This window comes from Synchiropus splendidus, chromosome 1 (assembly GCF_027744825.2).
Source record: "Synchiropus splendidus isolate RoL2022-P1 chromosome 1, RoL_Sspl_1.0, whole genome shotgun sequence".
Lineage (NCBI taxonomy): Eukaryota > Metazoa > Chordata > Actinopteri > Syngnathiformes > Callionymidae > Synchiropus > Synchiropus splendidus.
In genome coordinates, this window is record NC_071334.1 from 31,829,657 (window position 1) to 31,857,392 (window position 27,736).

The 27,736-nt window shown below is 42.7% G+C and overlaps 4 protein-coding genes across 6 annotated transcripts in view; 2 read left to right on the top strand and 2 right to left on the bottom strand.

Annotated features, from left to right (window-relative positions):
- Window positions 1-1,949, top strand: part of LOC128748706 (cytohesin-3) — a 28,784-nt gene extending 26,835 nt beyond the window's left edge. Inside the window, exon 12 of one of the 2 annotated variants that reach the window (XM_053847670.1) lies at window positions 1-1,949. In XM_053847670.1, the coding sequence (XP_053703645.1) occupies window positions 1-73 (73 nt within the window). In that variant the 3' untranslated portion in view covers window positions 74-1,949. The other variant, XM_053847662.1, reaches the window with a different exon arrangement.
- Window positions 951-13,400, bottom strand: usp42 (ubiquitin specific peptidase 42). The gene is made up of 18 exons (XM_053847627.1): window positions 13,286-13,400; window positions 9,692-9,941; window positions 9,137-9,343; window positions 8,953-9,063; window positions 8,733-8,832; window positions 7,856-7,923; window positions 7,702-7,772; window positions 7,527-7,609; window positions 6,275-6,386; window positions 6,045-6,185; window positions 5,418-5,518; window positions 5,173-5,338; window positions 4,459-5,076; window positions 4,316-4,398; window positions 3,078-4,139; window positions 2,705-2,988; window positions 2,544-2,619; window positions 951-2,204 (listed from the first exon to the last, which is right to left on the bottom strand). Exons 2-17 carry the CDS (start codon window positions 9,930-9,932, stop codon window positions 2,546-2,548), a joined length of 3,522 nt encoding a protein of 1,173 aa, XP_053703602.1. The 5' UTR covers window positions 9,933-9,941; window positions 13,286-13,400; the 3' UTR covers window positions 951-2,204; window positions 2,544-2,545.
- pms2 (PMS1 homolog 2, mismatch repair system component) lies at window positions 12,800-20,721 on the top strand. Of its 2 annotated transcripts, none has more exons than XR_008412830.1 (15): window positions 12,800-14,913; window positions 14,982-15,121; window positions 15,255-15,341; window positions 15,418-15,520; window positions 15,591-15,774; window positions 15,852-16,019; window positions 16,106-16,203; window positions 16,269-16,368; window positions 17,019-17,103; window positions 17,178-17,330; window positions 17,390-18,179; window positions 18,400-18,567; window positions 18,820-18,920; window positions 18,999-19,163; window positions 19,823-19,971. XR_008412830.1 is itself a non-coding variant. In XM_053847649.1 (15 exons), the coding sequence occupies exons 1-15, from the start codon at window positions 14,900-14,902 to the stop codon at window positions 19,964-19,966; spliced, it is 2,505 nt and encodes an 834-aa protein (XP_053703624.1). In that variant the 5' UTR covers window positions 12,800-14,899; the 3' UTR covers window positions 19,967-20,721. The 2 variants fall into 2 exon arrangements, 1 of the variants encoding a protein (XP_053703624.1); XM_053847649.1 differs by having other exon boundaries at window positions 18,994-19,163; window positions 19,823-20,721.
- dlgap5 (discs, large (Drosophila) homolog-associated protein 5) lies at window positions 20,045-27,559 on the bottom strand. Its single transcript, XM_053847636.1, is given in 22 exon segments — window positions 20,045-20,531; window positions 20,617-20,672; window positions 20,820-20,970; window positions 21,096-21,613; window positions 21,746-21,947; window positions 22,319-22,350; window positions 22,353-22,404; window positions 22,518-22,678; window positions 22,761-22,849; window positions 22,930-23,067; window positions 23,141-23,325; window positions 23,609-23,687; window positions 23,760-23,986; window positions 25,006-25,049; window positions 25,133-25,204; window positions 25,267-25,359; window positions 26,067-26,126; window positions 26,214-26,253; window positions 26,330-26,401; window positions 26,480-26,658; window positions 26,730-26,975; window positions 27,423-27,559. Coding segments are annotated over 21 exon segments (2,787 nt in total). The 5' UTR covers window positions 26,959-26,975; window positions 27,423-27,559; the 3' UTR covers window positions 20,045-20,423.
- Between the last annotated feature and the right edge of the window lie 177 nt (window positions 27,560-27,736).

Consider the following 27,736-nt stretch of genomic DNA (forward strand, 5'->3'; position numbering starts at 1 on the left):
AGCCAGCATCAGCAGGGATCCTTTCTACGACATGCTGGCCACCAGGAAGAGGAGAATAGCCAACAAGAAATAGAGGACATCATCTGGAGCGACCCAACTGTGAGCAGCAGAGCTGTCATGGGTGAAGGACGGGAGAGATGAAGACTAAGTTGGGTTCAATTCATCACGGGAGTAACTTGCGCTGAAGGACGCGCTCTCTGCGGTATCTGCATCAACAGCGCTCTCTGCTGTGCGCCGGAGGATGTGCACTTTCTTCTGGTTCCACATTTTATACCCGGTCATTTCAACTTGATTTTATAGGACAGGAAACCTCGCGATCGTGAATCAGCTGGTCTGATCGTAACCTCAACTATATGCAAAACTTTAATTTCAGAACACTAGTAAGACTGTCAAATTGGGTAAAAGCGCAGATATATTTAAAGTGAAACCATGTTCTGAGGGAGCCTCCGATAAGCTATAACGCATCTCTTTGTCGACTATCAGAAGATTCAACTGTGATCATGTGTGTTTGTATTTATTTGTCCTTCAAGTTGGATTTACATTCGACACGTGTATATACTGTACAGAATGTTTTTCTCTTGTGTGAACAGTAGGAGCCCATACATCCGGATGTTCTTAGTTCAGGGCTGTGTTCCATTTGGCACCATAAGCACTGAGCGGTGTCATGACGGGTTCGTTTTGCTTGCTGCTCCCTGATGAGACGTGGGAACGAAACAATATCCATCAAAAACAAGTGGAACGCAGCAGTAGTTTGCAGGTGCAAGGAACCCTCTCATTTTTGAATTTCAATACAGTCAGAGCCAAACGTTTAAGACCACAGACTTTGGTTTGCAATTCACTGAGAAGTCCAGCAGCCAGATTGGGTTTTTAAGACCACTGAGAGCAGAACACTGAAGAAATGTTTATGACAATCATTTCCACCCCATATTTGGTTGGCTCAACTACAGCTGGTGGGTCTTCAACGTTGAGCCAAAACTGAAATATTGAATGACTGTTCTCTTCACTTGATGAAGTTTGATGAAGTTTTAATAAAAATTAAAAAATTAAAAAGCTATACAGAACTCAGGAGGGTTTTTTGTGCTGAGGAGTTTGTTTTCTTTGAAAACTTACACTTGAATTCAGTATAGGGAAACGTTAATGAAAGACAATGTTGCAATAGATTTTCGTTCACTGTGAATTTTTTTTGTCACACTAGTATGGAAAATCAAATGGTTCTCGGGGACAACAATTTAGTGGCAATAAGATGCAGTCCCAGTTATGCAAGATGAAAATTCAAGACACACCTGTCAAGAGACAGAGCAGGAAACAAGCCGGCTGACTCAAAGAAACCCAGAACAAAAGGTCGTGTTGGACATCAACAAGTGTATTTTAAGGCCTTTACCTTACAATGTATAAATCTGACATGCTAAACTATTGAAATCAGCTTCAAATTTGAAAACAAAAAGCAATTTACACTCGTGACTTGAGCTGGAGATTATTTAGCGAATCAACACAAGTCTGAAAAAGCGAGAGACAAATCCTGATACAGGATCTTAACATGTAAAAATAACTGATAGTACAGTTGAAATTAACTTCACAGTTGTCTTTAGGACGCTACAAGACACCAATCATGAATCTCAATTTAAAAGCAAACACATGGTCCGTTGCAGGAACAAAGGTTCGACTCTCATTAGCCGATGGTTAAAAAAGAGGCTAAGTATAAGAATGTGAGCAGAAAGACACGTTGCAGAGAGAAAAGCTCTGTCTGAGTTTAATAATGACTCAGTGGAGAGAAAAAAAAAAAAAAAAGCAAGAAATGTCCTCAAGTGTGTCCAGGCAAACATGGAGAGGTATCTGTCTGCCGTCGTTCCTCCAGGGATCCAGGTCATCCATAAACCTTGCAGCCCTGCTGACATGTCCATGTCTTCTTAAAGAAATCTATTCCCTTTGTCCCGATTCTTCTGCGAAGCAGGTAAAAGATCTACAAAGGATGAAGTCCTGAGATCCGCTGAGCTGCAGCAGCACAGATGAGTCAGCTCCAAGCTTTGAGTTCATACAAGTATATATTAATATTTCTCATTATTTTACTTCTTGTCCGAGAATTGTGGATTGCGTCGATATAAAAACTAATATTTGAAACATTTAAAACACTATTGAATCGGTAAAAATACAACGATGAAGCACCACGTCAATCAGATGTCATTCCACTGCTGTGGCTGGAGAATCTGAAACAAAGAGGAGAGTCGGGTCAGTGCACTGACCCGGACGCACATGGGACGGTACAGAAGGTGATGAAGAGTGGGATTATAGCAGAGGTTGTCCTCAGCTAGTTAAACTAGCATGAGTGAAGTCCAACATGAACCAGAGCGGGTCAACATGGTGCCGTAAACTCAACATTCATCAGGCACAAGTTGCTACAAGAGCCACGCGTTGGAAAATGTACCAGGAGACCCTGAATCACCGGCGCATGTGGGACACCGGCCCAGCTAAATCCCACATGCTTCAGTGGAACTTCAGAAGAGCAATCTTTCAACAAACACAAGAGGTCGAACCAGCCCACTCACAGTCAGTGTGCTGCGGCTCCGCTGACGCCACAGGAGAATGTGTGGGAGTCGCCCTTGGTCCCACTGTAACCGTTTCCTGAAACACAAGTGGAAGAAAAACAGTCACCCTCAAAGCCGCTTCCGAAACTCTGGTTACCCTCCAGAAGCGTTCTCGGCGATACCTGCGCTCGTGCTCAAGTGGCCGTTAGCAGAGTGTGAACTGTGATGGTCGTCTGTTTTGAAGTGTTCCGTCCTGGACTTTTTTTCTGGAGAACAATCGTTGTGGTGTTTAACGGGGTCGACTTCAGAGTGTCTGCGTTTGCGACTCTCCCGCTCCTCGCTGCTCCTGGTCTTGTGGCTGTGGGATGGTCCGGAGCTCTGCTCCGACTCACTATCTCGCTGCTTCCTCTTTTTTTTCTTCTTCCGTTTTGATTCTGCAGCTCGCTCTGAATCCACATCGGAGCTTCTGGAAGAACAAAAAAAAACAAACATCATTTTCCAATTTCAGACTGAATGAAAGCCTACGCTAGTTTTGGGTGAGGTGGAGACACTGACCCGCTCTCCTGACGCCTGTCTCGGTCTTTGGACTTCTTTTTCTTGCTCTTCTTGTGTTTTCTACTGCGGTGGCCCTCAGGACTGTCCTCCCTCTCCTTTCCTAGAAGAACCTTGGACCTCCTGTGATTCGAATCCCCATTAGCAGCTGAATCCATGGCGGCCGACGAGGCATGCGGCGGTGAGCACCGGGACTTGGCAGCAGTGGAAGTTGTCTCCTCCTTTGAAGAGTAGTGGCCTCTCTCCCTGCCGTTACTTTTGTCCTTCACGCCTCGAGACTCGTGACCGTTCTGCTGCCACCTCCAGGAACTCTCTCGGCTGGAAGAGCCATACCACCTACGCTCGCGCTCCCACTCCTCTCGGGATCGGCTATGATGGTGATAATAGTGATAATGGTGGGAGCACCTGTCTCGGTCCAGCTCCCTCGGGTGGTGGGGGGTTCTGTCCCAGCGACGCTCGGGCTCAAAGTCCCGATAGTAGCGGTCCCGGGAGGTGTAATGGTCCCTGTACGAGCGATGATGGTAGTTGCGATCCTCCCTCCGGTGCCGGTAGCGGTCACCATCGCTGTCTCGCTCGCGACTGCGGTCTCGATAGTGCCTGTCCCTGTCCCGGCTCCAGTCAGACGTGTACCGTGCGTTCCTCTCACGCTCCCGAGAGCAGCGCCTGTCCTCGTCTCGGGAGCTGGACTGGAGCTGTTCCTTTGCGTCTGCACGTCTGTCTGACTCAGCTGAAGAGGCACAGGCCTGTTGCGGATCCTTGGCCTCGCCTCGGCCGTTGACCATCTTCCGTGGAGCAGCTGACGGGCCGTTGGTTTGGGAGCTGCCACATGAGGCGGCGGGAGCTGCAGAGCCCCGGCCGTTGGACTCGGGATCGCCAGACGACACTGACTGTGTCAGGGTGGCCGTGGCAGTGTTGGGGGAGCTGCCGGCAGAGGACGCCGTTTGCTGTGGCAGGAACTCAGACAGCGTTTTAGCCCTTGCATCAGGAGCAAAGACACACTGGCTTTTGTCAGCTGGAGGGTGGACGGCAGTAGCCTGAGCAGCGGCATAAGGAAGCACATCTTTGCTGGAGAAACAAAAAATGGTTTTCATTACATGTGTGCCATCGAACCTAGACATATTCTATTGTGGTTCCACTTCCTGAGGTGACGCACTACTGTTAGGAAGTGTCACATAGATGCTTGGACCATCGCATCCATGTCAGTCAGTCCACTGTAGACATAAAGAAGATGAAGGTCTCACCTTGGTCCCTGATGATCGCCGTCTAGTCCATAACACACACCGTTCGCCGCAGAAGACGGCGGGACACTGTTACTCGCAGTGATCTGAGAAACACAAGGAACACTCAAAGGTTTGTTCGCCTCGACGCTGAATGTTGGGCTCACCTTCTCCGCAGTGTTGTGACCGTTCACTTCATGATCGTAGTGTTGTCCGTTCTGGGTGGATGTAGAGTTGCTGTGACTGGATCCATTGAATCCGTTTCGGTGCGGTTCCGACGTCCCGCTCGTTGCACAGGCGGTTCGTTCCAAGCCGGCGCCGTTTTCTCGACCAGGAAGTTTCTCGACAGAGTCACTGCTCAGACTGCTGCTGTTCTCCTGATCCGACTCTTCGGAAGACTCGTGGCTATAAGGAACCAAGAAGGAGTCTCCGTTGCCACCAGTACGGGCATCCCCATTAGTGCAAGAAGTGCCATTGACGTGGTTGAGCTGAGCGGGAGCTAAACAAGTGTCTGAGGTAGACTGAGAGGAGGTCGAACTGCTTGAGGAGGCGCTGCTGGCTGCTGACGGCTGACTGTGAGACGAGGAGGAGAGATGGTTTGGTTTGCCTTGACCAATGAGAAATGAAACCTTCTGACGCTTGTCTTGGTTGGGGATCACCGTGGCCCTTCGAACAGAGTGAGGGACGAAAGAGGATGAGGGCTTCCCTGCATTGCTGCTGGAGCTGGGCTTGGAGGTGTTGGCATACTCCTTCAGAGAGCCATTGCCATTGATGTAGGGAGCAGTCTGCCCAAAACAGAAGCGCCAATGTTATCACACATGTTTGAGTCAGTAATGCTGAGAAAGCTATACATGACAACACCAAATGCCAGGGGAGGGTACCTTGGTCATGTGAGGGGGTAGTTGGGGTCCTATGAAGCCAATGTTGCTGTGGTGCACAGAATTGTTGATGCGCGACACAACCACCGGCCGTGGCGATGACTGACCAGGAATGAGAGCATTTTGGTTCATGCTGCCACAATCCCCCAATTTCTTGACATCACCGGACCTGGTGACAGGATTTGTAAGATGTGAGCACAGGAACCGACGTGAGGGAATAATGTGAGGTATGTGATCGGCTGACTCACTTGATGTAGAAGAGGACATAGGCTTGTTGATTCACAACAGATCTGAGGTCACTCACAGCAACCGACGAGTCGTTCATCTGATACCACTGGCCATTGCTCGCCTAGCAACACAAGCAGAAAGACACAACATTACACACGTTACTGAGGTATAAACATCAATATCAGTGAATTCTGGACCAAAGAGTATCAAAATGATATTTCACCCTTAAGCTTAGGAATCCCATGCAGCATATTTCAGTAACTCTGCTATAGAAAGGAACCAATACCACCATCATCCACTGGGTATTTGTCACTAGCCCATGACCCGAGACTTGCCTGCCAAGTTACTTTGGCCATTATAGTTGGTCTTGGCACTTAGTTTTAACCTGAGAGTGAACATAAACTGGCGTCCACATCATCCACTTTCTACTGCGTATTTCTCACAGTGGGAAGTTAGGGGGATGAAATCTATTCTAACTGCTGGAGCAGTAGGTAAGAGGCAGTTGACTGCTGACAGTGTCACTGAAGTTCAACAGAGCTGATTATCAAACATGCTCTGTGGCCAAAATGGCCAGAAGACATCATGGCTGCAATACAGATCATCGTCAGAAACATTGTAAGCAATGTTAAAGTTGAGCTGCAACACACCTTAATGTAGCAAAAATAATGTCCAGCATGACAGCTGAATCCAGAGTGGACTAGCACAGCGTAGAGTGCATAGGGCTGAGGCTCCCCTTGGGACTGAGACATGAAAGGCCGCAGGTCCAGGTATTCTGAATACTTTACATCCTGGTGAAGACAGAAATGTTCATCGAAGTCATCGGAATTCCGCTCACATTGACAAAGTCAGCATCTTTGACTCAAATGTTTTTCCTCACCTTAGTGATTTTGCCCCCACTGAAGCTTGCAAAGCGTTTCAGCGAGAGAGTGAACACATTGGAGTTGCGGTGGATGGTGAATCTCTTGGAGGCAGTCACCAATTTCTTGCATCTAGGAATAGCACATGTATGCACGTTAGTCTTCAGACAAATAACTCTAAATCCATTTTTCGGTTACACTTTAGATTTGGGAATAGATATTACCATAAATAAAGTATTCATTCATATGTGTATCAGCTGCCTACTAGCTAGAAATGCATCAGCATAAAGGTACAAAATGCCAGTGTCACTCAGCAGAAGGTGATCCACTGAAGCGCCGCCTCCACGGCTGGTCTTATCTCAGCAGATGCACAAAATTCACCAGAAGTGAGGCGGATAACGCCTGCCATGATTACACATGGAACAGTGAGGGATAGGGGAAAGGGGAAAAAAAAAAATCAAGCAAATTACGTTTTTTTTTAATCAGATTGGATTATTTTGTGTGCATCATCGATTTTCCTTCCTCGGAGGCTCTATCAGCAGTGCACAAGGGGCTGAATAATACATTGTTATCACAACGCAACATGAATGAATTAAAAATGTTCACGATATGAACACCACACAAACAACAACATTAGATCTTCCCCGACTCATCCTGCTATGTAAAGGCAGCCGCGATCGTCACTAAGGTTGCCAATGATTTACAGCTGAAATCAGCCAATCAGCCAATCCCACCTGGGATGCAGCGCAGCGAGTGAGACAGACACTCACACATACAGAGCGGAGAGCAGGAATATTAGTGCAGAGCATACTGTCCGTCGTTCACGTCTGCACGTTTAACTCATTTAGTGGCCAAAAATGTCCCCCTCCATATTATGGAGATTTTTTTTAAACTCGTTTCAACACCTGACACACTTCCATGCCCACTTTACAAAGAGTGTACTGAGAGAAACCGCGGCCATGCCAGAGAGGGTTTGTGGTCAAGTTAGAGGAGCATCAGCTTCATTCGAAGCTGCTCCTTTGGCCGGACTTGATCGCTCCAAGTGTGACCGCTTCCAACAAACAAACTAATAGTGTGGTCCCCTTCCAAAATCACGCCATGCAATACTCGAGATGTGAAATTTTGTCCATATTGTTCAACTCTAAGCACAATAGTGCAGCTTAAAAGGGAGAAGTTATTGCTAGATAGATAACCAGAAATTAAGAATGTTATAAGTTAATTAATGCTTCAGATGAGTTGCCCAATCTGAAGCCATTTTTGCCATCTCCTTACTTGCTGCACTTGTAGGCATTTTCTCCCTCTAGTTGCTCTGGCTTAACAAACTGCTCCAGGGCCTTGGAGACACTGGGCGCCGTCTGCAAGGTGAGAAAATTAATTAAGTCAACTGTTCACTGCACCATAAACTAAATCAAAGGTCTCTCATTTCCCTAAAAATGTGTAAAATTACCTTGATTTCCAGAGTGACATCCAGGAAAGGGTCAAATGTATCAGAGACTGCTTTGCAGTTCAAACATTTCACTGAAGGAGGTTAAAACAGATCATGTGACTTAAGCAATGTGGAACACAACAAAGATTGCATTAAAAATGAAATTGTTTTGTACCTCTTGACCTTAGGTAGCCACCGAATACTTGATGGATGAAAGTTGTTGCCTGCGTTTGTCTGTCGAGTCTAGACAAAACAAATGATTGACAGACATTGTGACACGATGACACAAACATTCTCACAGAAAATGCAGCAATAACAAATTGAAGACGCCAGAGTGGTTCTGATTTAAACCCGACTTCCACTAACTGTGGACACTATGGCATTCTACAATCCCGGAGACAAAGTGGCTTTAGCAAAGTGGCTTCATGTTTGCTTGTTAATGTAACGGTCCAGATAGGAAACGTACTCCAAAAGCCGCCTCTCACATCGGGAAGTAACAATGTTTATAATAAGGCACCCTTAAGAGTCCTCTCTCTGTTTCAAATTAAAGCAATAACTGCTTAGCTGGTTTAGCAAAATGAATATAAACTGAAGAATAACAAGATAATCAATTGCAAATATATCTTGAGTGCAGGTGTCTGCATTTGAAATGCATGATGTAGGGTTTCTGTCACTGTTGAGGATGAAGAAGCAGCCCCCAGCATCCCTGGGTCAGATGCTGCACGTCCACTCTACGCAGTGACGTCATGACACTGGGATGTTTGATTCATTGCTTACTTTCATTCACAGCAGAATTGAGGATAATGTTTACAACCATGAACTGCACGATGGAGCACAGATGACTCTGGAAAGTTACACAAGACGCAGGCTGATCATGCAAATATGTGTAAAATAAGTCACCAAATGACAGGAGACATTCATATGTTCACATATATTAATAAAACAATGGTTAAGAGCGATCGTCTTGACCGGAGCATAATTCATGAGCTAAGGCCCTGAACTACAAAAAAAAACAACTAAAAGAAATAACAGAAAGGCTTATTAAAACTTACTTTGATCCAGGTAAGCAGGACTTTTGCATAGCATCTACAGTGTACCTCAGGAACTCGTGTGCATCTTCCTGGCTGCCAAAGCGAAAGTGCTTTGCAATCCCTTTAGAGAAAACAGCAAATCAGTGAACTCAAGGAACTTCCCTCCAAAATTACTTCCCTCCAAAAAAACTATTAAACACAGAAGGGTAATACCAACTTGGTACCACTAACATTCACTTACGTTTGAGCTCATTCAGAACCCCAAGGGGCTTTATCACATTGCTTGAGTTGGCAAAGACCTGAATGATATGGTTCTGCATTGTGCACATCATACAGAATCCTGGCTCATGACCTGCAACACAGTGCGAAGGGGAAAATATGAGACACAGTTAGAAGAAGTTAGAAGTTAGAAACCACTGCCTCACATGTTTTGGAATGCTCCCGAGACAGCATGTAGTTGGCCAGTGGAGGAGTATAGGTGAGACATTGCAGGGCAGAGTTCAGGAAACAAGTGTTGCCCATATTCTGCAAGCCAGCGCCAATACGGTGCACTTGGTTCCACTTCAGACTGAGACGCTCAGGGGGGAACAACACCTTCTGGGGCACCTCAATACCATCACCACTGCTCATCACTGCAAATAAGAAACCATTAAAATTTAAATCAACACTTTTGTTTGTTAGAGGTGAACTGAACAGACAGCAACACTTGAATTACGTCGCAACAATATTTGGGGTTACATTGCACGATTACAGCAAATGCTGAAATTCCTCTACAGGCATGGGGTGGAGCAATTGTCAAAGCAGCTGGTTGCATCACTCAACTAGTATTATGCAAGATGGGAAAATATTCAGTGACAAAAATAGCAACAATGGTTCTTAAGGCAACATTTGCACTCCTCAATAATTCAACATTTTAATTAATGACAAGGATAAGTCAGAGCTAACCGACAAAGATAACAGCTGTGGGATTTTGCTCTTACATTGCTCTTTGGGTCTTTCCACTGAGGCTGGTGTGCTGTTGTACATCGCAGCAGCAGGCGTTGGGCCCATGAAGCCTCCAGGAGCCTTCAGCCGAGGAGAGTCACTGGCCAGAGTAGAACCCACTGCCCAACTGCTTGAACAGCTGCCGTCCATCCCCACGTCTCCACTGGTGAAGGTGGATCTATTGCACCCGACTGACTCGTGGTCAGACTTCTCTGAAGATCTGTCAACAATGGTCATCGTTCATTGCTGTAGGTGGAATATCATAATGTTATTAAATTCTGCATCAGTAGATAGTGTCACAACAGTATAGGGGCTGGAAAAAACACATGCTGTTACAAATAAAACAGACAAAAGTAAATCCCAACATGGAATATAAGATAAAGACACTTGGCACCAACAGCCAACTAGATTAATAACACGTGTTACCGAAATGTCCCTTAAATGGTTGAGTGTTCAAAGGCCATATTTTTCAATTTATTACAGAGGCCCTTCCTAGATCAGAAATTGCTCCAGCTTCATTATTGGAAATGATGAATAAAAAGATGGCATACAACAACAGAAATGCAAAAGCAATGATAGGAACTTGCTTATAGTAAAGGACAGAATGGAAAAAAAGCATAGATCATGGACAGCAGACACAGGGGCAGGCGAAAGTCAAGGTTCTAAGGACCTTCAAAAATGTGAAAGACACCAAGACATTTTGAAAAATAGAATAAGAAACCTGAAAATAAAAAAAACGAGTACAAATGACTAGAAGACGCTTAACAAATCCTGGATGGCTGAAAAGATCATGATCTACAATAAATCATGAAAAAAGAACTTAATTTAAATTTAAAACAAAAAAGAAGAATATCAGCACATCAAGAAGATGACAGATATGTTGCTGTATGTGCTGAAATGCTTTGAATGGCATGTGCCGAGGCACCTGAAACCTTCACTACCAGGATCAGCACCAATTCCCATACTTAGCCACAGATATACCGGTGGACATACCAAGACTGCTCTCCCTAGATGCCATAGCATCTGGAAAAAGACAGCAGTGATAAACGGATGATGCCTGTGAACTTCAGTTCTGCATTGAATGCACTCATCCCAAACAGAATGGCATCCAGCCCATGCTACATACTGTATTCTGGGTATAGAATGACTGGAAATGGATGAACTACAAGATCAATGTCAAATTTGTAGATGACTACAGCTTGGGCGAATCCACAAGGATGAGGCGGCGAACCTCTGTAGCTGCCTCAGCAACTTGGAATTCTGTGCTTTTTTTTTTAAACAGAAGAGACATCGTGTGTCAGACTGAGAGCTGGGTAAAAAGCTCTGGAGAGAGTCCTGATGTCAGCACAGCACATAATAGGAGCTTAATACAGCTGACATCTCGTCAAACATCTATAACATGGCCAGGCGCATCACAGCCGGTTCATATTCGTGCAGATACGACCTGTTTGCATTAAGCCCTCGGGAAAGAGGTTCTGATGTATTCAGGGACACATTTCCAGGTTCAAAAACATATAGAATTTATCAAAGTGCCATGAAGTTACTGAACACCTGATATGTCATTTCATTGCCCTCAAGGGGAATCATGAAAAAAGATTACATTTTTGAATGAATGTTTTCATCTACACCTGTATTTATATTCCATGTCTATGAATATCACCAAACTGAGGTTACATAAATGAGAAGAACAGAACGTACTACCTAGAGGACCATCCTTAAAGGCCATTGCTTTAAGACGATGACTTATTTTTCTTTCTTCTTGAATTCTTGACACAATAGTGGAATTATCTGGGATGACCATTCAAAGGAATGTTAAGAGTAAAATAATGAACCTATTTATTCAAGTCAGTGGGCATGCCATATAACAATCTGAATACAAACCTGAAAACACGAGTTTAACGTTGTCGATCATGCAATATTTAGCCAAAGGACACCTACTATAAAACTCTATTGATCCACTCTACCTCACTGTTGTCATGATAAATTATTGTTTTATCACATGCAAAAAGGGCAACAACTTGGTTAAGATGGAGAATGCCTCCTGTGGCAAAGAACTTCACTTTATTGTTGTTATTATTGTTTATGATGCCATCCCACGGACTGTGTGATATCATAATTGTCCCTGTGCTTTAAATTCTTTCATGCATACAACTATTTGTTACCTTAGTATAATGACAATATAGCAACAAAAATACGTTTCAAGAAACCAATCAACAACTATGATGAATGCATTGACTACATATTACAGTGCAGAAAGTAACACTGAATGTGCTTAATAATACATTGTGTCTAAATTAAAATGCCTCTGTGAACTACAATGAAATTCAGTCATTTAGAGTAATTAAATTGCTATGAATTTATACTCCCACACAATATACTGCCATAGGTATTCGGTTGTGCATTCAAAAACAAACCCTTAATGTGTTATTCAAGAGCACTCTTATAATAATGATAATAACTTATAATTAATGTCACATGGCAGTTTCAGGACATTATGCCATGGGTTTTTGGGTGGTTGTTTGAGTAAACAAAGGTAATTCAATAACATGGAGTACAGTATGAATTCAAGCAACTTAAGACTCTCAGAAGTTAGATAATAAATGGCAAATTTCAATAGAATATTGTTAAAAAGACAGTCCGTGGGGGATAGAAATGGCAATACTAACGCCACCTTTGGTGCTTTTTAGTTACTACAGTCTTCTCCGGAATTACTGATCCAATTATCAGTACGTGTTTTCTACGCAACTTCGAATAAAGCAACATCAAAATCACTGATATTGCTCCTTAACCGTTACAGAACTCGCAGCTTCATCACGTGAGCCTCCGTGGTGGTGGCTATTTTACCACGTTTCCATCTACTGTATGAACTCAAAACCCCGCTTTAGCTACAGCGCAGTAGGAACAGTTTGGTATTGGATCCCACAGTAAATTGGATGCCAAAATGGTTCCGTTCGACACGATTGCGACCGACTCAACCAACACGGGTGTTTAGCGGCTAGTTTAAATGTCCGGATGAAGAAACCGAAGCGGAGCGGCAGCTGTTCCCTCCCACCTGCTCACATTGGCTAGCTAGGCCTTTAACACGCAGCGCCACTAAACTCAACCAAAACGAGTCCGAAATCTTCAATGAACACAAAGCGGGGTGTCCGTTCCGACTTTACAGGACAACTAAACACAAGTCGGCGCCGCAGGGCGGTAAAGACGGGGGCGATGAACGGGCGCCATGGAAACAGCAAAGGTTGACGAAAGCGCAAGCTAACGTGCAGTGCGAACATGTTGATGCTAACTCTGCTAGCAGACACGGCATTGTTTAAACCACTACACAACAATATAGACTCCTGTACGAGCGCCTTTATCAATTATATGCGTTCTTTAATTCAAATAAACGGGTTTGGTCTACGCGCTGGCCTGTAGAGCCAGCGGGGATAGGAGGGGCTCGACGCCGGCGATTGTGTGCGCCTGCTAGCCTCCGACATTACAGAGAGCCGGTGTAAGGCTACTACAACAAACCCCGGCTCGTCGAGTCCACCAAAACGACCCCGGCTAATTCCAAAAACCTCAATACGCAGTATAGTTAACCTCGCTCTCACCTGGCCGATGTTATGGAAACATTTATACCGGTTGTAAATCCATTCCGTATTTTCAGCGGGTGTCCGGCGGTGAACAATGACGTAGCTAATTGCCCAACGGGGACATCCGGGTACCTGCTTTAAAAGGAAAGCTCCCATTGGCTGGTTCTGTCGCTCCTTCGGTTGTGCGTCTGCGTGACTAGTGTCTTCCCTCCAAATGCAGACTATAAACACGAGTAAGGTAGCTCGCTGCGGAAAGTAGTTTGAAAATAATCACGCAGTATGAGAATGCCAACATCACTCAGGATTTTGAGAAAAATATGAAAACTGACACACACACGTTCCTGTCACAATTTAAGGGACGAAACTAGTATGCATGCGCTCATACACATGCATATACACATGTATTTACATGGACAGGAAAAGGTACTAACATATACATAAGCATGTAGCAATGAACAACAAAACGATCACATCTCTATAAGGAAAAAAAGAGTCATTAAACAAGTACCAGCTAAGCATTGTAGAAACAGGCATGAAATAATCAACGTAAACATTATTGGATGACATGTTTATGTTCTTTTTTCTTCTCACCATGCACAAAACAATATAAATATGTATGACAGTTACATGGTGATTACCTTAACCGCAAATCCACGTTTCCATGAATGTACTCCACCCATATCTGATTACTCAGCAGTCTCATTATGTGTTTGGAGTCAGTCTTCGCCTAAGGACATGAAAAGAATATACGAAGTGACATTAAAAATACAAGCACTGCGATGTACTGAAACAGCAAGACATAGCTTTTGCTAAAAACGATGATGTCGTGTCTGACATGCCAAATAAAATCGCACGTATGACATCTGGCACAAACCTTGAATTAAAAAATGTTGGATAGTCTTTTTCCAAACTGCGCGTTTCTATTCAATGCAGTAGCTGTTGTGAGTGGACTGCTGAAAGATACCCGCATACAGACTTGATAAAAAAAAAAACAAAAAAAAAAAAAACTTTAGAGAATGTTGAAAAAGTAGATTTTTATTTTATCATGTTTAAATCAAAATATCTATGCTACTGCAATAACTGTGGGATAAGGTAAGCAACTGGGCTCCGTGAAAGCGTATATCTTATTATTCCTCTCATTTTCTTGATATTTAATGGAATACCACCATTTGAATTCTCTATTTGATAAATACTCCAACTCTTGTGTCCGAAACTGTTTGAACATATACCGACTATGGATGGCGACCAACCGGACCCATTCACTTAAATTCAGTTTAAATACACGAAACACTGTTGCATGTTTTCAAAAACGTAATATATAAACATACTGCGAAATGAAAACCAGGAGATTTCTCGATTTTAAAGTCAGTTTAAAAACGCTATAATTCATGTATTATAAACTTTATCGTATATCAAACTGCCCAATTTTTAACTCTATATATTTATTTGGGCGTCATTTTTTTCTGCGTATTTTTGCGCAGCTGTGACTCGCTCTAACGACCCACGCAGATAGCGCGGCACACGCATTTGCCGAATGTTTACAACGTCCAGAGTCACTTTCATTGAAGCCATTACTAACAACAGTATTTTGTACCTCTGCACCAACATTTATGCACTGAAAATTGAGGAGGGATGGCGGATATTTGGTAAGTGGCCGAGTGTAGTAAACCTTGTCATTTGAGCATCATCTACAATGCTACCGTTTCACCTACAGCTCTGAACCTGCAGGAGCCATCAAGGCCATTGACAAACACTCAGTTCACCAAATCTGTTCAGGGCAGGTCGTGCTGACTTTGGCCACTGCAGTCAAAGAACTGGTTGAGAACAGCATTGATGCAGGAGCTACCAACATTGGTAAGGGATTCACATACAGGCGACCACTTTTGCATATGTGGTGGGAAATGATAGGGGTCGTATTCATGCTGTAACCCCGCGCAGTTGAATAAAAGCATTTGATTTTTAGTTATTATTTGTGTTTTATTTGTAGATGTGAAGCTGAAAGAGCATGGAGCCGAATTGGTGGAAGTATCAGACAATGGCAAAGGAGTGGCAGAAGCCAACTTTGAGGGATTAAGTAAGTGCCTGTACAATATATAAATTAAGATGGCTAGATCAACACAATGCAAAGCTTTACTGTTCTTCTCCTGCAGCATTGAAACATCACACATCAAAGCTGAGGGATTTTTCCGATCTTATCCATGTGGAAACTTTTGGCTTCAGAGGTGAAGCCCTGAGCTCTTTATGTGCCCTAAGGTAGTGGTTTTTATTTGCGCCAAGACTTCTTCTTGGGTGTTGACAGATGTTTTGTGCTTTGATGCTGCAGTGACCTGAGTGTTCTGACCTGCCATGAGGATAGCCAAGTGGGCACGAAGCTAGTATTTGACCATAAAGGGCACCTAGTTCAGCGTCTCCCTCAACCACGGCAGCAAGGGACCACTGTGAGCCTGCAGAATCTCTTCTACACGCTTCCTGTCCGACACAAGGAGTTTCAACGCAATATCAAAAAGGTATTTGACTGTCACTTTCCCGACTATCCTCTTCTCTTACAATGGATGTGTCTAAATGTCTTGGAATGTTTCTTCAGGAGTTTACCAAAATGGTTCATGTCCTGCAGTCCTACTGCATTATCTCTACTGGAGTGCGTATTACCTGTGCCAACCAAGCCGGACAGGGTAAACGCAGCACAGTTGTTAGTACAAGTGGGAGCCAAAATATGAGGGATAACATTGGAGCCATATTTGGCCCCAAACAGGTGACATCTTTATTAAGACTTCTGTCTGCCACACCGTGTTATTTCAAATGATTGTGACACAAAAGGCCAATGTTCTTAATCTACAGCTGCAGAGCCTTCAACCCTTTGAACAGGTTTCTCCTGCTGAAAATATTCTGGAAGAATATGGACTGAGGAATGCAGACTTGCCAAATGAGCTCTTTTGGTGAGTGTATGTTCTTGTGTACATCGAGAGAAACCAACCACTAACACAATGTTTTGTTTCCGCAGCATCACAGGATTCATCTCTCAGACGGAACATGGAGTTGGAAGAAGTGCCACTGACAGACAGTTTTTTTTCATAAATAAACGACCATGTGATCCTCTGAAGGTAATGAGCAAGATGATTACAGATTATTTGACTGATTCAGTGCCTTCTCTCAGGTTTTGGAATGTTTATTTCAATGTGGTTCAATGTAAATATGGAACTGGAATATAAAATGACATATTTAGTAAATGAATTGAGGATGTAATTTATAATTGTAAAATAAACAGTTTACAGTGATAAAATAATGAATGTTGTTAAAAAAAATTAAAGTGTACCAGCTTTTTATTCTTAAAAGAAGGAGCAGCAGAATTCAAAATTCTTTTGAATAATTTAATGACAGAAAAAAAAAACATTATTTTTGTAGTGGTGGTTCTCAACTTTTAAGTACAACTTTGTACAAGGGACGTATAAGTGTATAATGTGTTAGTTAATGTTTATAGAGTATAATAAGTTGTGGACTCAATTATATAAAGGCTCATGAACCCCGAACCTTAACCTTACTAGCCAACCACTTTGTATAATACGATTAAGAAAATAACAATATTCTCTCAAATTTTGCACCTGATAATACTCAAGAAATATTGGTGTTGGTAGACATACATGATAAACAACATGCTTAATATCTTTCTGAAGCCTTATGAATGAATTATGATGTGTTTTGAATATACATTACTAATAATGCACAAATGCAACCAAAATCTGTTATTTTCCAGGTGAGCAAACTAGTAAATGAAGTCTATCACATGTACAACAGACACCAATATCCATTTGTGGCCTTAAACATCACTGTTGCCTCAGGTAGGAGTATTACCCATCAAAAGCAAGATTGTAGTGTGTAATAATATTCAGTAAGACAGACTTTGTGTTTACAGATTGTGTTGATGTGAACGTCACTCCAGACAAGAGGCAGATCTTCCTTCAGGAGGAGAAGCTCTTGCTGGCGACACTGAAGTCTTCTCTCATCGGCATGTTTGAAAGTGGGGTCAACAAATTCACCCTCAACTCCACCCCATCACTCAGCATCAGTAAGATCGCAGTATTTGCATTGAAAAGAATGTATCACAATGTTCTGACCAATTTGTAGGTAAGACAACAGACTCTAAACCAGGTGTGATGGTGCTGTCTGATCCAAGTGTGCAAGACTCTGAAGCTGGCGTGGAGCCCGCAGCCCACAGCTCCAAGGTGTCACTGTGCTTGGCTGGCCTGAAGGCTGCTTTCTCAAGTTACCAAAGCTCTAATTCTGACAAGAACAAGGTGACAAAAGCGGACAGCAGTGTCCCCAAACAAAAAACACTTCAGTCTTTCTTCAGGGGTGGAGGACAACCCTCTCTGGACCGAAATCCAATCATGAAATCTTCTTTTAAAGCCACGAGAGAATTAACTTCATGCTCAGCGAAACCAACATCAGTGCTGGATGCATTCAAGTATAACTCTGTTGAGACAGATGAAGGAGAGGCCAATTATCAGAACCGCTTTGAACAAACTAAACCAACACCATCAAAGTCTCCTCGGCGAATCTTTGAAGAGGTTAAAACTGAAATGGAAACATCAGCATTTCCAGATGAAGCCGAGTCACAAAATGAGTGCTGCAGCGACAGTCCTGATGCCAAAAGAGCCCGAAAACACGCCCCGTACGCTTCATCGGACAGTGCAACTGAAGACTCTTCCTCCTGTGCAGTGGACACCCCGGTGTATTTACAGAAGAAGTTGGTGCTGTTGCAGTTCTCATTGCAGGAGCTGGCTCAAAGAGTTCGGAAGCTACATGAGTGTCAGAAAGGGAAGGCTCATGGGGATCTCCAGTACAGGCGCTTCAGGGCCAAAATCAACCCTGGTGAAAACCACAGCGCTGAGGAGGAGCTGAAGAAGGAGATCAGGTAGAGCCTTGATGCTGAATCTGTTCGCAGGTGTAGCCTCTTATGTACTCGTGATTGGCACCAACAACAACACGTAAGCAGAGAGGCTTACTTGGGTTGGTCAGGCTGGCAGAACAGGAAAATTTTTACTTGATATTCCCAAACTAGGAAACAAGTTAAATCTATTCCAATTTGCTCTCACGATAAGCACAGCTTTTGATGGATTATTTTTCATTTACAGCAAAGATATGTTCAAAAGGATGGACATAATAGGTCAGTTTAACCTGGGCTTCATCATCACCAAACTCAACTCGGACATCTTCATGATCGACCAGCATGCGACGGATGAGAAGTACAACTTTGAGATGCTGCAGCAGCACACAGTGCTTCAAGGACAGAAACTCATCGCGTGAGTTCACTTTGTTGCATACATGCATACGACTCATAACTTGGATGGTTGTGTCACGACTAGAGCAGCAGCCTCATAAGGCTGCAGATTCCAACATTTCAGTGGAACATTTAGCTTTTATTGTCGAGTTTGTATGTTCTCCTCCGGTGTCTAAATGCTCAAAGATGAGCTTTAAATTGCGTTATGATTGAATGTAGGAATTGTCAAGTTTCATGATACTCTAATCGAGCCAGGTCCTCTTAATATTTGCAGCCCTCAGAAACTTCACCTTACCGCAGTCAACGAGAGCATCCTGATGGAAAACATTGAGATCTTCAGGAAAAATGGCTTTGAGTTCCAAGTGGACGAAGATGGTGTGAACATCCTTTATTAAAGTAAAGATGGTTATTGATCGCAACAGAATGTAACTCATCCTTATTGTTATAGCTCAGGTGATGGAGCGTGTGAAGTTGGTGTCGCTGCCTACCAGTAAAAACTGGACCTTTGGCCCCTCTGACATCGAAGAGCTGATCTTCATGTTGAGTGACTGTCCTGGCGTCATGTGCCGACCATCACGGGTCAGACAGATGTTTGCTTCCAGAGCTTGTCGCAAATCAGTGAGTTTCTGGCTTCTTTCAATTCATCGTTTTTTAGTTTTTATTGGACATTTGAGGCCTTTAGCGCTCATTCAGACAATTGTGGTGCCGGACAACTTGGTTTATCGTCGGTAATTTGTTCAATAGCGCCATCTACTGCTGAGCTTTGCTACTGATGCAATAAAAAAAAAATTAATAAGTGAAATAATTGTTTTTTTGACCTTATTTTATTTTTTGAACTTCATTTAAAATCTCAGTCATGTTCAGAGCACTTATTCTGTAATTCTTTTCCATTACTGTAAAATTGTGATGCATTATGATTGTGTGAAAAATTATTCCAATATTTAAATTGACTATTTGTTAAATGTCTGTCTACATACCAAAATATTACTGAGAGGGATTTATGAAAAGTCAGTGATGTATTTAGGCGTGTTATTGATGCACAAAATATTCACTATAACTGCATAGCATGTGGCAGAGTTAAGTTTTCTTTTATTAGAAAAATACATTGTGATGTTTTTAATGTGTTATGGGACAACAGGCTGCAACATTTTAGGCCCATAAGTGTGTTGTCATAGTAACACATTGTTTTTCGTGGTGATTTTAAAATGAGTTTCTTCTTGAAATGTCTTGGGCTTCTAAAATGCTCGCATTAGAGTGTGCGCATCCTTTTCCCTCAGGTGATGATCGGCACTGCCCTCAACGTCAGTGAGATGAAGAAACTAGTGACTCACATGGGTGAGATTGAACAACCCTGGAACTGTCCACATGGAAGACCCACCATGAGACACCTGGCTAACCTGGACATCATAAGTCAGGACTAAAGACTGCACCAGAGCACAGTTCTGGAATGAATAGTAATTTGTTTGAACTAATGTTGTCAAAACGATTAAGAGACTTGCTCCATTTAAAGATCAGAACCTCTTGTTTCTCGCCGTCCTAGACATTTCATGTTCAATTTCTATTTTTATTGATTATATATGTTCATTAAAATCATCATCTCAGTTAAGGATGCCGTGTTTTAAATGTATTTTATTTGTATAAAAGTACAAATTTGGTAATTTTTTCAGGCATATATAAAAACACCACAAAATGTAATCAAATGATAAAATACTGGGAATGATAATGACACCAATTTCTTATCAATATTTTTATGTCTAATCCAAGCTGTAATTGAGCTGCGTGCAGAGATGTTACTGTTTTTGCTATTTTAATACAGCAGTTAAAAAAATGAATACAATCTTCAACTATGAAACAAAGACAGAAAAATATGTACAATTTTCAGAGAGGAGGGGTGAAGACCATCAGGTCACTGGGACAGACCGACTCTCGTATCCTGTCCCTCAAGTTTGGGGTAAAGAGAAGCAGGCAATTCTCTGCTGACTGACCCTAAAAGAATGAGAATAAGTATAGATCAAAACTCAGCATGAAAACTGCTACTTTCTCTCATAGAAAAGATGGTTCAAAGTTTTACCTGTGGCAGAGGTGACTGCAGAGGCAACACAGAGGGCAGCACTGATTCTTCTGCTACTGTTAAAAAGGGGCAACGGTAAGTAACAGTAAATACATTACAGGATCTCTATAATGATGTTTGTAGAAATATTTAAAGCAAGGCACGCATTAGGCTTTTCAGTTTTTTATTACCATTTTAAATTAAAAGTACAATTTGTATCATACCTGCTTCCTGTTGGCCTTCTGTCTGACATCTTGGACTTTCCATTTCCACATCAAGATTCAAAGGTGAGGCATTCAAAATGGCATCCCTAGGAGACATGCTGCATCTGTTTGTAGGCAGCAGATAACGCTCAAAGTCCAGCCCAGGGGCGTCCTGCCAAAAGACAGACATAAAGTAGTTATCTGACTTATTGTGGTTCTGGATGATCAACAACTGTAAGTTTTAGTCTTGGTAGTATGGCAGTATGTGTCATCATTTCAAACTTAAGTTCCCTTTACCTCAACAACTGAGAGGTCTGGCGTCTGACAATCTGTTGATTCGTGCACAGCAGGAGGACAGCAGCCCACAGCCAGAGAGGCCTTGGGAGTTGAAAGACAAAGGTCGGTGTTGGTGGCCTTATTTTCCTCCTCCACTGCAGAACTGGAGGGATGAAGGGGTGCACCAGTGTCCACTTCAGGAAGCAGCACCTCGTTCTCCTCTGAGATCGCGGTCTCGGGCTGCTTTTCATTGTTGTCTGACGGTGCGGCTCTGAGAGGAGAGCTACAAGTGGCCGTGTTCACACTTAAATTTGCTTTGCGTTGAGGGGTACCACACTGGGACCTGGCGGCTCGACTTGGGGTTATGTTGAGGACAAGTCGCGGCTGTGTTGGTGAGAGGAAAGACTGGGCAGGAGACTCTTGGGTTTGCATCAAAGCATGTGAGTGTCGAGTCACTCTTCTCGGGGTGAGAAAGTTGGGGCATGGAGAGTCTTGGGGTGGTGCAACAGCACTCAGTCGGCTGGATCTCCGCACAGAACCTACACACAAACATGGATGGTGAAACATGGTCAATTACTAGTTACACAGGTTTGTCTTTGACTAAAGTCAAGACAAAGATGAAGCAAGAGATTTGGTCATGATCTATGATCAGGTAATACAAGATGTTTCACCTGAGGCTTTGGCTGGACTCTCGGCAGGTCGTGCTTCCTCGCAGCTCATGGTGAACTCACTCTCTGTATTACCAGAAGAACCCATCATCTTCTCTGCTTCAGCTGCCAGCTGTCTGGCCTTCATAGCTGCTTTCACGGCAGCCAGGCGAGATCTGGCGGCTGCTTTGGTCCCGGCTGCTTTGGGAGGGGCGGTGGCAGGTTTCTGTCAAATAATTCAGGAGAGACAGTGATGCTGCAGCTTGGAAATAAAGACTTCCCATGCATTTGGGAGGACATTGTAATCGTTTTACAACCCAAACACAGATCCAGACAACCACATAATTTCATGTGCCTCGGAAGCTAAAAGCATGTATGTTTGAAAAGAAAGTTTGAAGAGCAACAGAAATACAGCAACCGTCTGCCGACGACTGTTTGAGCTTTGCTGATGGACAAAGTTGTTTACTCACAAGTTAAGATTGTAACTGTCAACAATCAAGATCACATTGTTGGAAAGCATGGCAAGTGGATTTATGCATGTGCTTCAAGGAGGAAAAAACAATGCCTCAGTCTTACACTTCATCTAAGAGTTATCACCTTCACTACTTTTCTCTGCCGAGGTGGTGGCAGCCTCGTGCTTCTGCTTCTTTTAGGGCCACAAACTTCTTGTTGACATCTTCAACCTGGAAAACAGAAGGCCATTAAATGTACTTTTTAAAATGGATTTATGTTTTCAGACTTCTCTGGGTTTGTACTTGGTATTGTGTTGTTAAAATGTGAGTCAATAGAGACTCACCTGAAAGTAAACCATGTCCCAGAACCCCTGCAGGTCAGTGCAGGTGGTGATCTTCTCACCACGCTGCAGCTCACAGTCATCCACGAGACCACTGAACTGGTTGAATCTCTCCTTCATAAGCAGCCGTGCCTGACCCACAGCTGTTCGCATGCGATCGCGCACTGAGGCAAAATATAAAAAGCAAACATAATATGACAAGGATGCTCAGTATTTTTTGAGGGGAAAGAGGTCACATATGCATACTTTCTTCAGGTATAGACTCGTCTCCGACTTTCAGCTCCCAGTGAGCGCTCAAAGCTGTCAGCCGCTCCGTCTCGTTGGAGATTTCAGACCTGTTAAAGAATACAACAATACTTCAGACCATACAAACACTTGTTACATAACACCATGCTTGGGGTCTCATCTACTGCACCGAAAGTATGGAACATCATGCTTTGATTCCAGTGGACTCTCTGGAGTGGGCTCAGTTGTGGAAGATGTTTGATGAGTAGCTCCATTTGACTCCCCTTGTGGCTCAGCTTCCAACGCTATGGGAGTGGTAAGCTCATGGCTGGGGAGTCAGAACATGGGATTTTAATACAAAAGGAATCAAAGTTTTCAGCATAAATATTAGAAGATGGAACCTTGGTGTTTGAAATGCCTCTGCTGGTGGAGATGGGGGGCGCTCCACATCAAGTCCATCAGGAGCAAATCCTGGATCCTGGGTAGGTTCCGCTTCAGCATTGTCCACCAACATGTTCCCCACATCAGAAGGGCATTCTGTAGATGGAGGGCAGTGATGCTCCTCAACATCCTCTCTATCCTTCTCCTTTTACAGGACATTTAGTGCATGGAAAAGAAAAAAGAATGAACACCTGGGATTCCAAATGTTGTCATGCATGCAGATGAAAATAAGCAGCTGTTTGCCAGGGATGAATCTTCCATAATTTCCAGACTACAAGCTGCTACTTTTTTCCCCACATACTCTGAACCTAGCGCTTATACAACAATGTGGCTAATATATGGATTTTTACAAGCATCATGCCACCAGGACATTTAGCCAAGACTCAGGAGAATTAAACTACAGGTATTTTGTTGTACTTGTTTTTCACCTTAATGTTTTTCTGTTGCGTTGATGACTGATGTTCTTCATCCCAGCCTTGTGCTTCTGTTTCCAGGAGGGCTTCACACCTTCAAACGTTTCGCAGTTCAATGTTGATCCATGAATATAAATTGCATAGAAGTAGAGAATAATCGTCAAACCTTGGAATCAGGAATGCATCCTCTGATTGAAGAGACATGGGCTCGAACTTGAAGGCTGACAAGCCTGTCGGAGCTTCAAATACAAATCCTTCAGGAGCAAATGAGGAGGGAACCTGTGCTGATTCAGGGGCTGCTGAAGCAACGTCCACCGGCATATTATCCTCATCAGAACCGCATTTAGAAGCAGAAGGGCAGGGCTGCTCTTCAAGCCTGTGAGAACCAGTTTCCTTCATAGGCCAAAGACAGCAAAAGAAATGTACAAATGCATAAGAATCATCATATGAATGTCAAGAATTTTGTCCCATGGCAATCTATTGAGTAAGGATGCGCCGATTTCAGCACAATGGTGAATGAAGATCACTACCTGTCATTGCCAAAACCGATCACACGTGACGCGCAATGATGCCACGCCGGTTGTGATGCGTCTGCTCTTCCCTACTCTGTGCTCACTGCAGCGTGTCTGCCGTAAAAGTTCTTTCAATCTGTCATGTAAAGTTTGCGTCCTGCAGCACATGCACGGGACAATGCTATTCAGGGAAGCACCTTCAAAGCAGCAACACTTGACGGAGTGTGGAGAGTTTTCCAGGCTCAAGAAAGTGAGACCACAGCAGAGTGTTAACACAGCTGACGTTTAGCAACACCCGCGGGTCCGAACGCTAAGCTAGTTCCCCATGAAATAATCTTTAATTTTACCGAGCTACATAACCAGCCTTTCTCAGGAGTCGTTCATGTGGAGACAGAAATGACTTGAGTCCATCGCCGTTTTGGAGACGGGTGCAACGTTCGTTAGCCACCTGAATCTGAAACTTTTGAAAATATCCGGAGTGGAAACTTTCATAAATGCAATGCTCTCTGACTCAAGCAGCCAGTATGTAAATATTTCACAGACATAGCAAAGTCTCAAGAGCTTCACCAAACTGCAACGTCTCATGTCGAATTAAATGTTTTTCAGTTGTCCTTTTGACTTCCTTTTTTTTCCTTCTATTTTTTGCCTTCTTGAAGAGGTATATTAAAACGTCTGTATGAAAATGATTTAATGGTCCATGTTTTCACAGCATGTACACAGAAGGTCTCATCATTTTGATTACAAATTCATAGTCAATCCATGTGATCGGAGCATCCCTAGTCCAGAAAAATACAAGTGCGGATTGTCACGAAATAATGGTAGTAAACTGAGTTGTAAGTCAAATTTTAAGTCAAAGCATGGATATACAATGATAAATAATAATAAAAGCATGTTACTTACATTTGACCGAGTTGGTTTGACATCAACTTCGTCTAAAACAGAGGCTTTGCAGAGACAGAAAACAAGTTGAAATTCTGAAATTTTATGAGCACAATTAGCATTCTATAGCATGTAGCTAAACAAGTACCATTTGTCATGGCTCTTCCAGATGTTGTCACCACAGAATTGGCAGCAGCTCTGCTTCTGGTTGATCTCCCAACTAAAGAAAAAGTTAAGTTTAGTCAATATGTCGACTATCTGATAAACTTTTGCTGCCACTACCTGTAGGTTGGTTGGTCGGTTTGTTTTTCACAGCAGGGGTGGCTGCAGCAGCAGGTTTGTTGACAGATCTAATTGACAAAACTCGAGCAGGTTCTACATGAGAAAAATAAAAAATAAAGTTCGGAAAAGTGTTCATGACTCTATAGTTTTTAAAATCCAAATACCTCTCAGATTTTTTGTCTTTTTATTTAGGCAAAATGAACATGTTGGAGAAAAAGGGGGATATACAATTGATGCACATCTTATTGGCAACCAGTAAAAAAAAAAAAAAAAAAACAAGAATCACAAGGCAGTGACTAAAGCCAAATCCCCTACATTAATAAATTGGCAATTATTCAAGAAATATTTTAAATGGAGTACATTACTTACTGTATTAGAAACCAAAAGGAGAAAATTGACCTTATTTGGAGTACACGGATTAGTTTTGGTAACCCCAGAGGTGATAGTTTAATTTGAATTAAAGTTGCAAGTCCTTCGGGGATTGAATGGAATGTTATAGTAGGTTGAGCCAGTATTTGGGTAGTTGAGTTGTTTTGTGTTATTTTTTCTTCACTTTTATTTTTTTGTTTGTTTGTTTTGCTTGTTGTTATACTTTTGATCCTATAAATCCTAAAAACATGTAAGCAAGACCTAATTACTCTTGTTGTTTTTATGTATTTGGTGTATTTTTGGGAAAGGGTTCGTTTTTGTTTTTTTTATGTTATTACACTTGCAATCAAAATTCAATTAAAAAAACAAAACAATTCAGTGACTAAAATATAGGCTGTGATGATGTATTGATGTTCTGTGTTGTTACTTACCAGCCACAGCTTTGTTTTTGGTCTGTACAGCAGTTCGAGTTCTCGTGGATTTCTCAGCTTCTGGTTTACCAAAAGAGATGTAAAATATTTTATATATACATGTATACGCTGCACACATTGAGCATCAGGAACGGAGTCAAGACTAACCTTTGTTTCCTGCTTGGTTTGGGTGTTGCAGCTTTAGCGGCTGTGGGGTACAAAGAATCACAATATAACTTTTAATTTAGTGCAATTCGTAAAATCCTAGATAAATGGCGACATACTTTTTGCACTTGCTGTTGCTTCATAGATCGTGTCACTCTGCCACTTGGTGCCGGATCAACATTCAGTCGTGTCTTAATAACAAGGAGAAAAGGTTGCCCATTTATCTTTACAGATCAGACGAGAGTAGTAAATACCAGATTCTTCCTCACCTCTTTAGTTTTGACTGACAAGGCTGGTACAGATATAATGATCTGAGTGTTTTTTGGGTGATAGACACCAGTCTTAAATATCCCTTTCCGCTCCTTCTCCCTCTTTTCTTTCTCCTTCTCAAGAGCTTTACGTTCCCTCCAGCGCTCCAGCTGTTTGGCTCGCTCTGCAACTGCTTTGTCTAAAATTACAGGCATGGCTAGCATTCAAAACATGAAAATTTAATTTGACATCATTATAAACACAACATACTTTTAGAAGATTTTGTATCCAAGTTCGTTTTGTCCTGATGAGACGATAGAGTCACGTTGACATCCAGACAAGAGATGTCCTGCTCTGAGATCTGGTCTAGCTGCCTACGTTGATTCACAGTGCGGTCTCGATTCTCTTTTTGGGTCTGCGACATTCTCCGTGACCTTCTCACACGCATCATTGACACGCTGGTGTCCCGCTCTCGAAGATGGGCAAAACGAGACTCCATTTAAAAGCTTTATGAAACTGTTATGAAGAGAGAACAAAGACAATATTTAGAAATATTAGAAAAGGCAGGACCTAAGTTGCACATAAAATAAAACATCTCTTTTCATCAGAAAATGAGAAGGGCTCATATGGAAATGAACAATAAGGTAGAAAGTGCTTGTCAAAAGCAATATAGCACACAAAACATATAACACAGCAGAAACGCATACGGTGAATTGCGTACAACAAAATAGGTCGACGCAATCTTCGCATTAACTTAAAATGCTCGCGTAAGAGCTCAGTAAAGTATACAGTAGACCTACATGAGTCATTCGTGTAGCATATTTTAGCATTGGCAATCGCCTAAAGTACCGAATGTTTTGTCAACAGTCGAACACGATCAACTATTCAAACAGACGCGGACCATGTATATTAATCCATCCTACTCAAGACAAAATAAAAGGAGCTTTTCAAAGCTCAACTTACCTCAATCCTAAAACACAGCAAAAAAAAAACTATTAGGACCCTTCCGATTGGATTTAAAAATATAAAATGGTCTTAACCTAAGATAGAAAGCGCTAACCCTGCTCCCGCATATCAACGTTTGAAAAACGACACGGTCGACGTTGATTGGCCGAGTCCAGCATGGCACGGCAGATTTGATTGGTCGATGAGAAAGTAGCTCAGGAAAAATTTAGTCATCAGCGCCCTCTGGCAACGTGGAGTATAAAACACATTTAGTCGACCAGCATCGTCGCAATTAAATATACTTTTTTTAATTAACTTTTTCATTCCTCCTT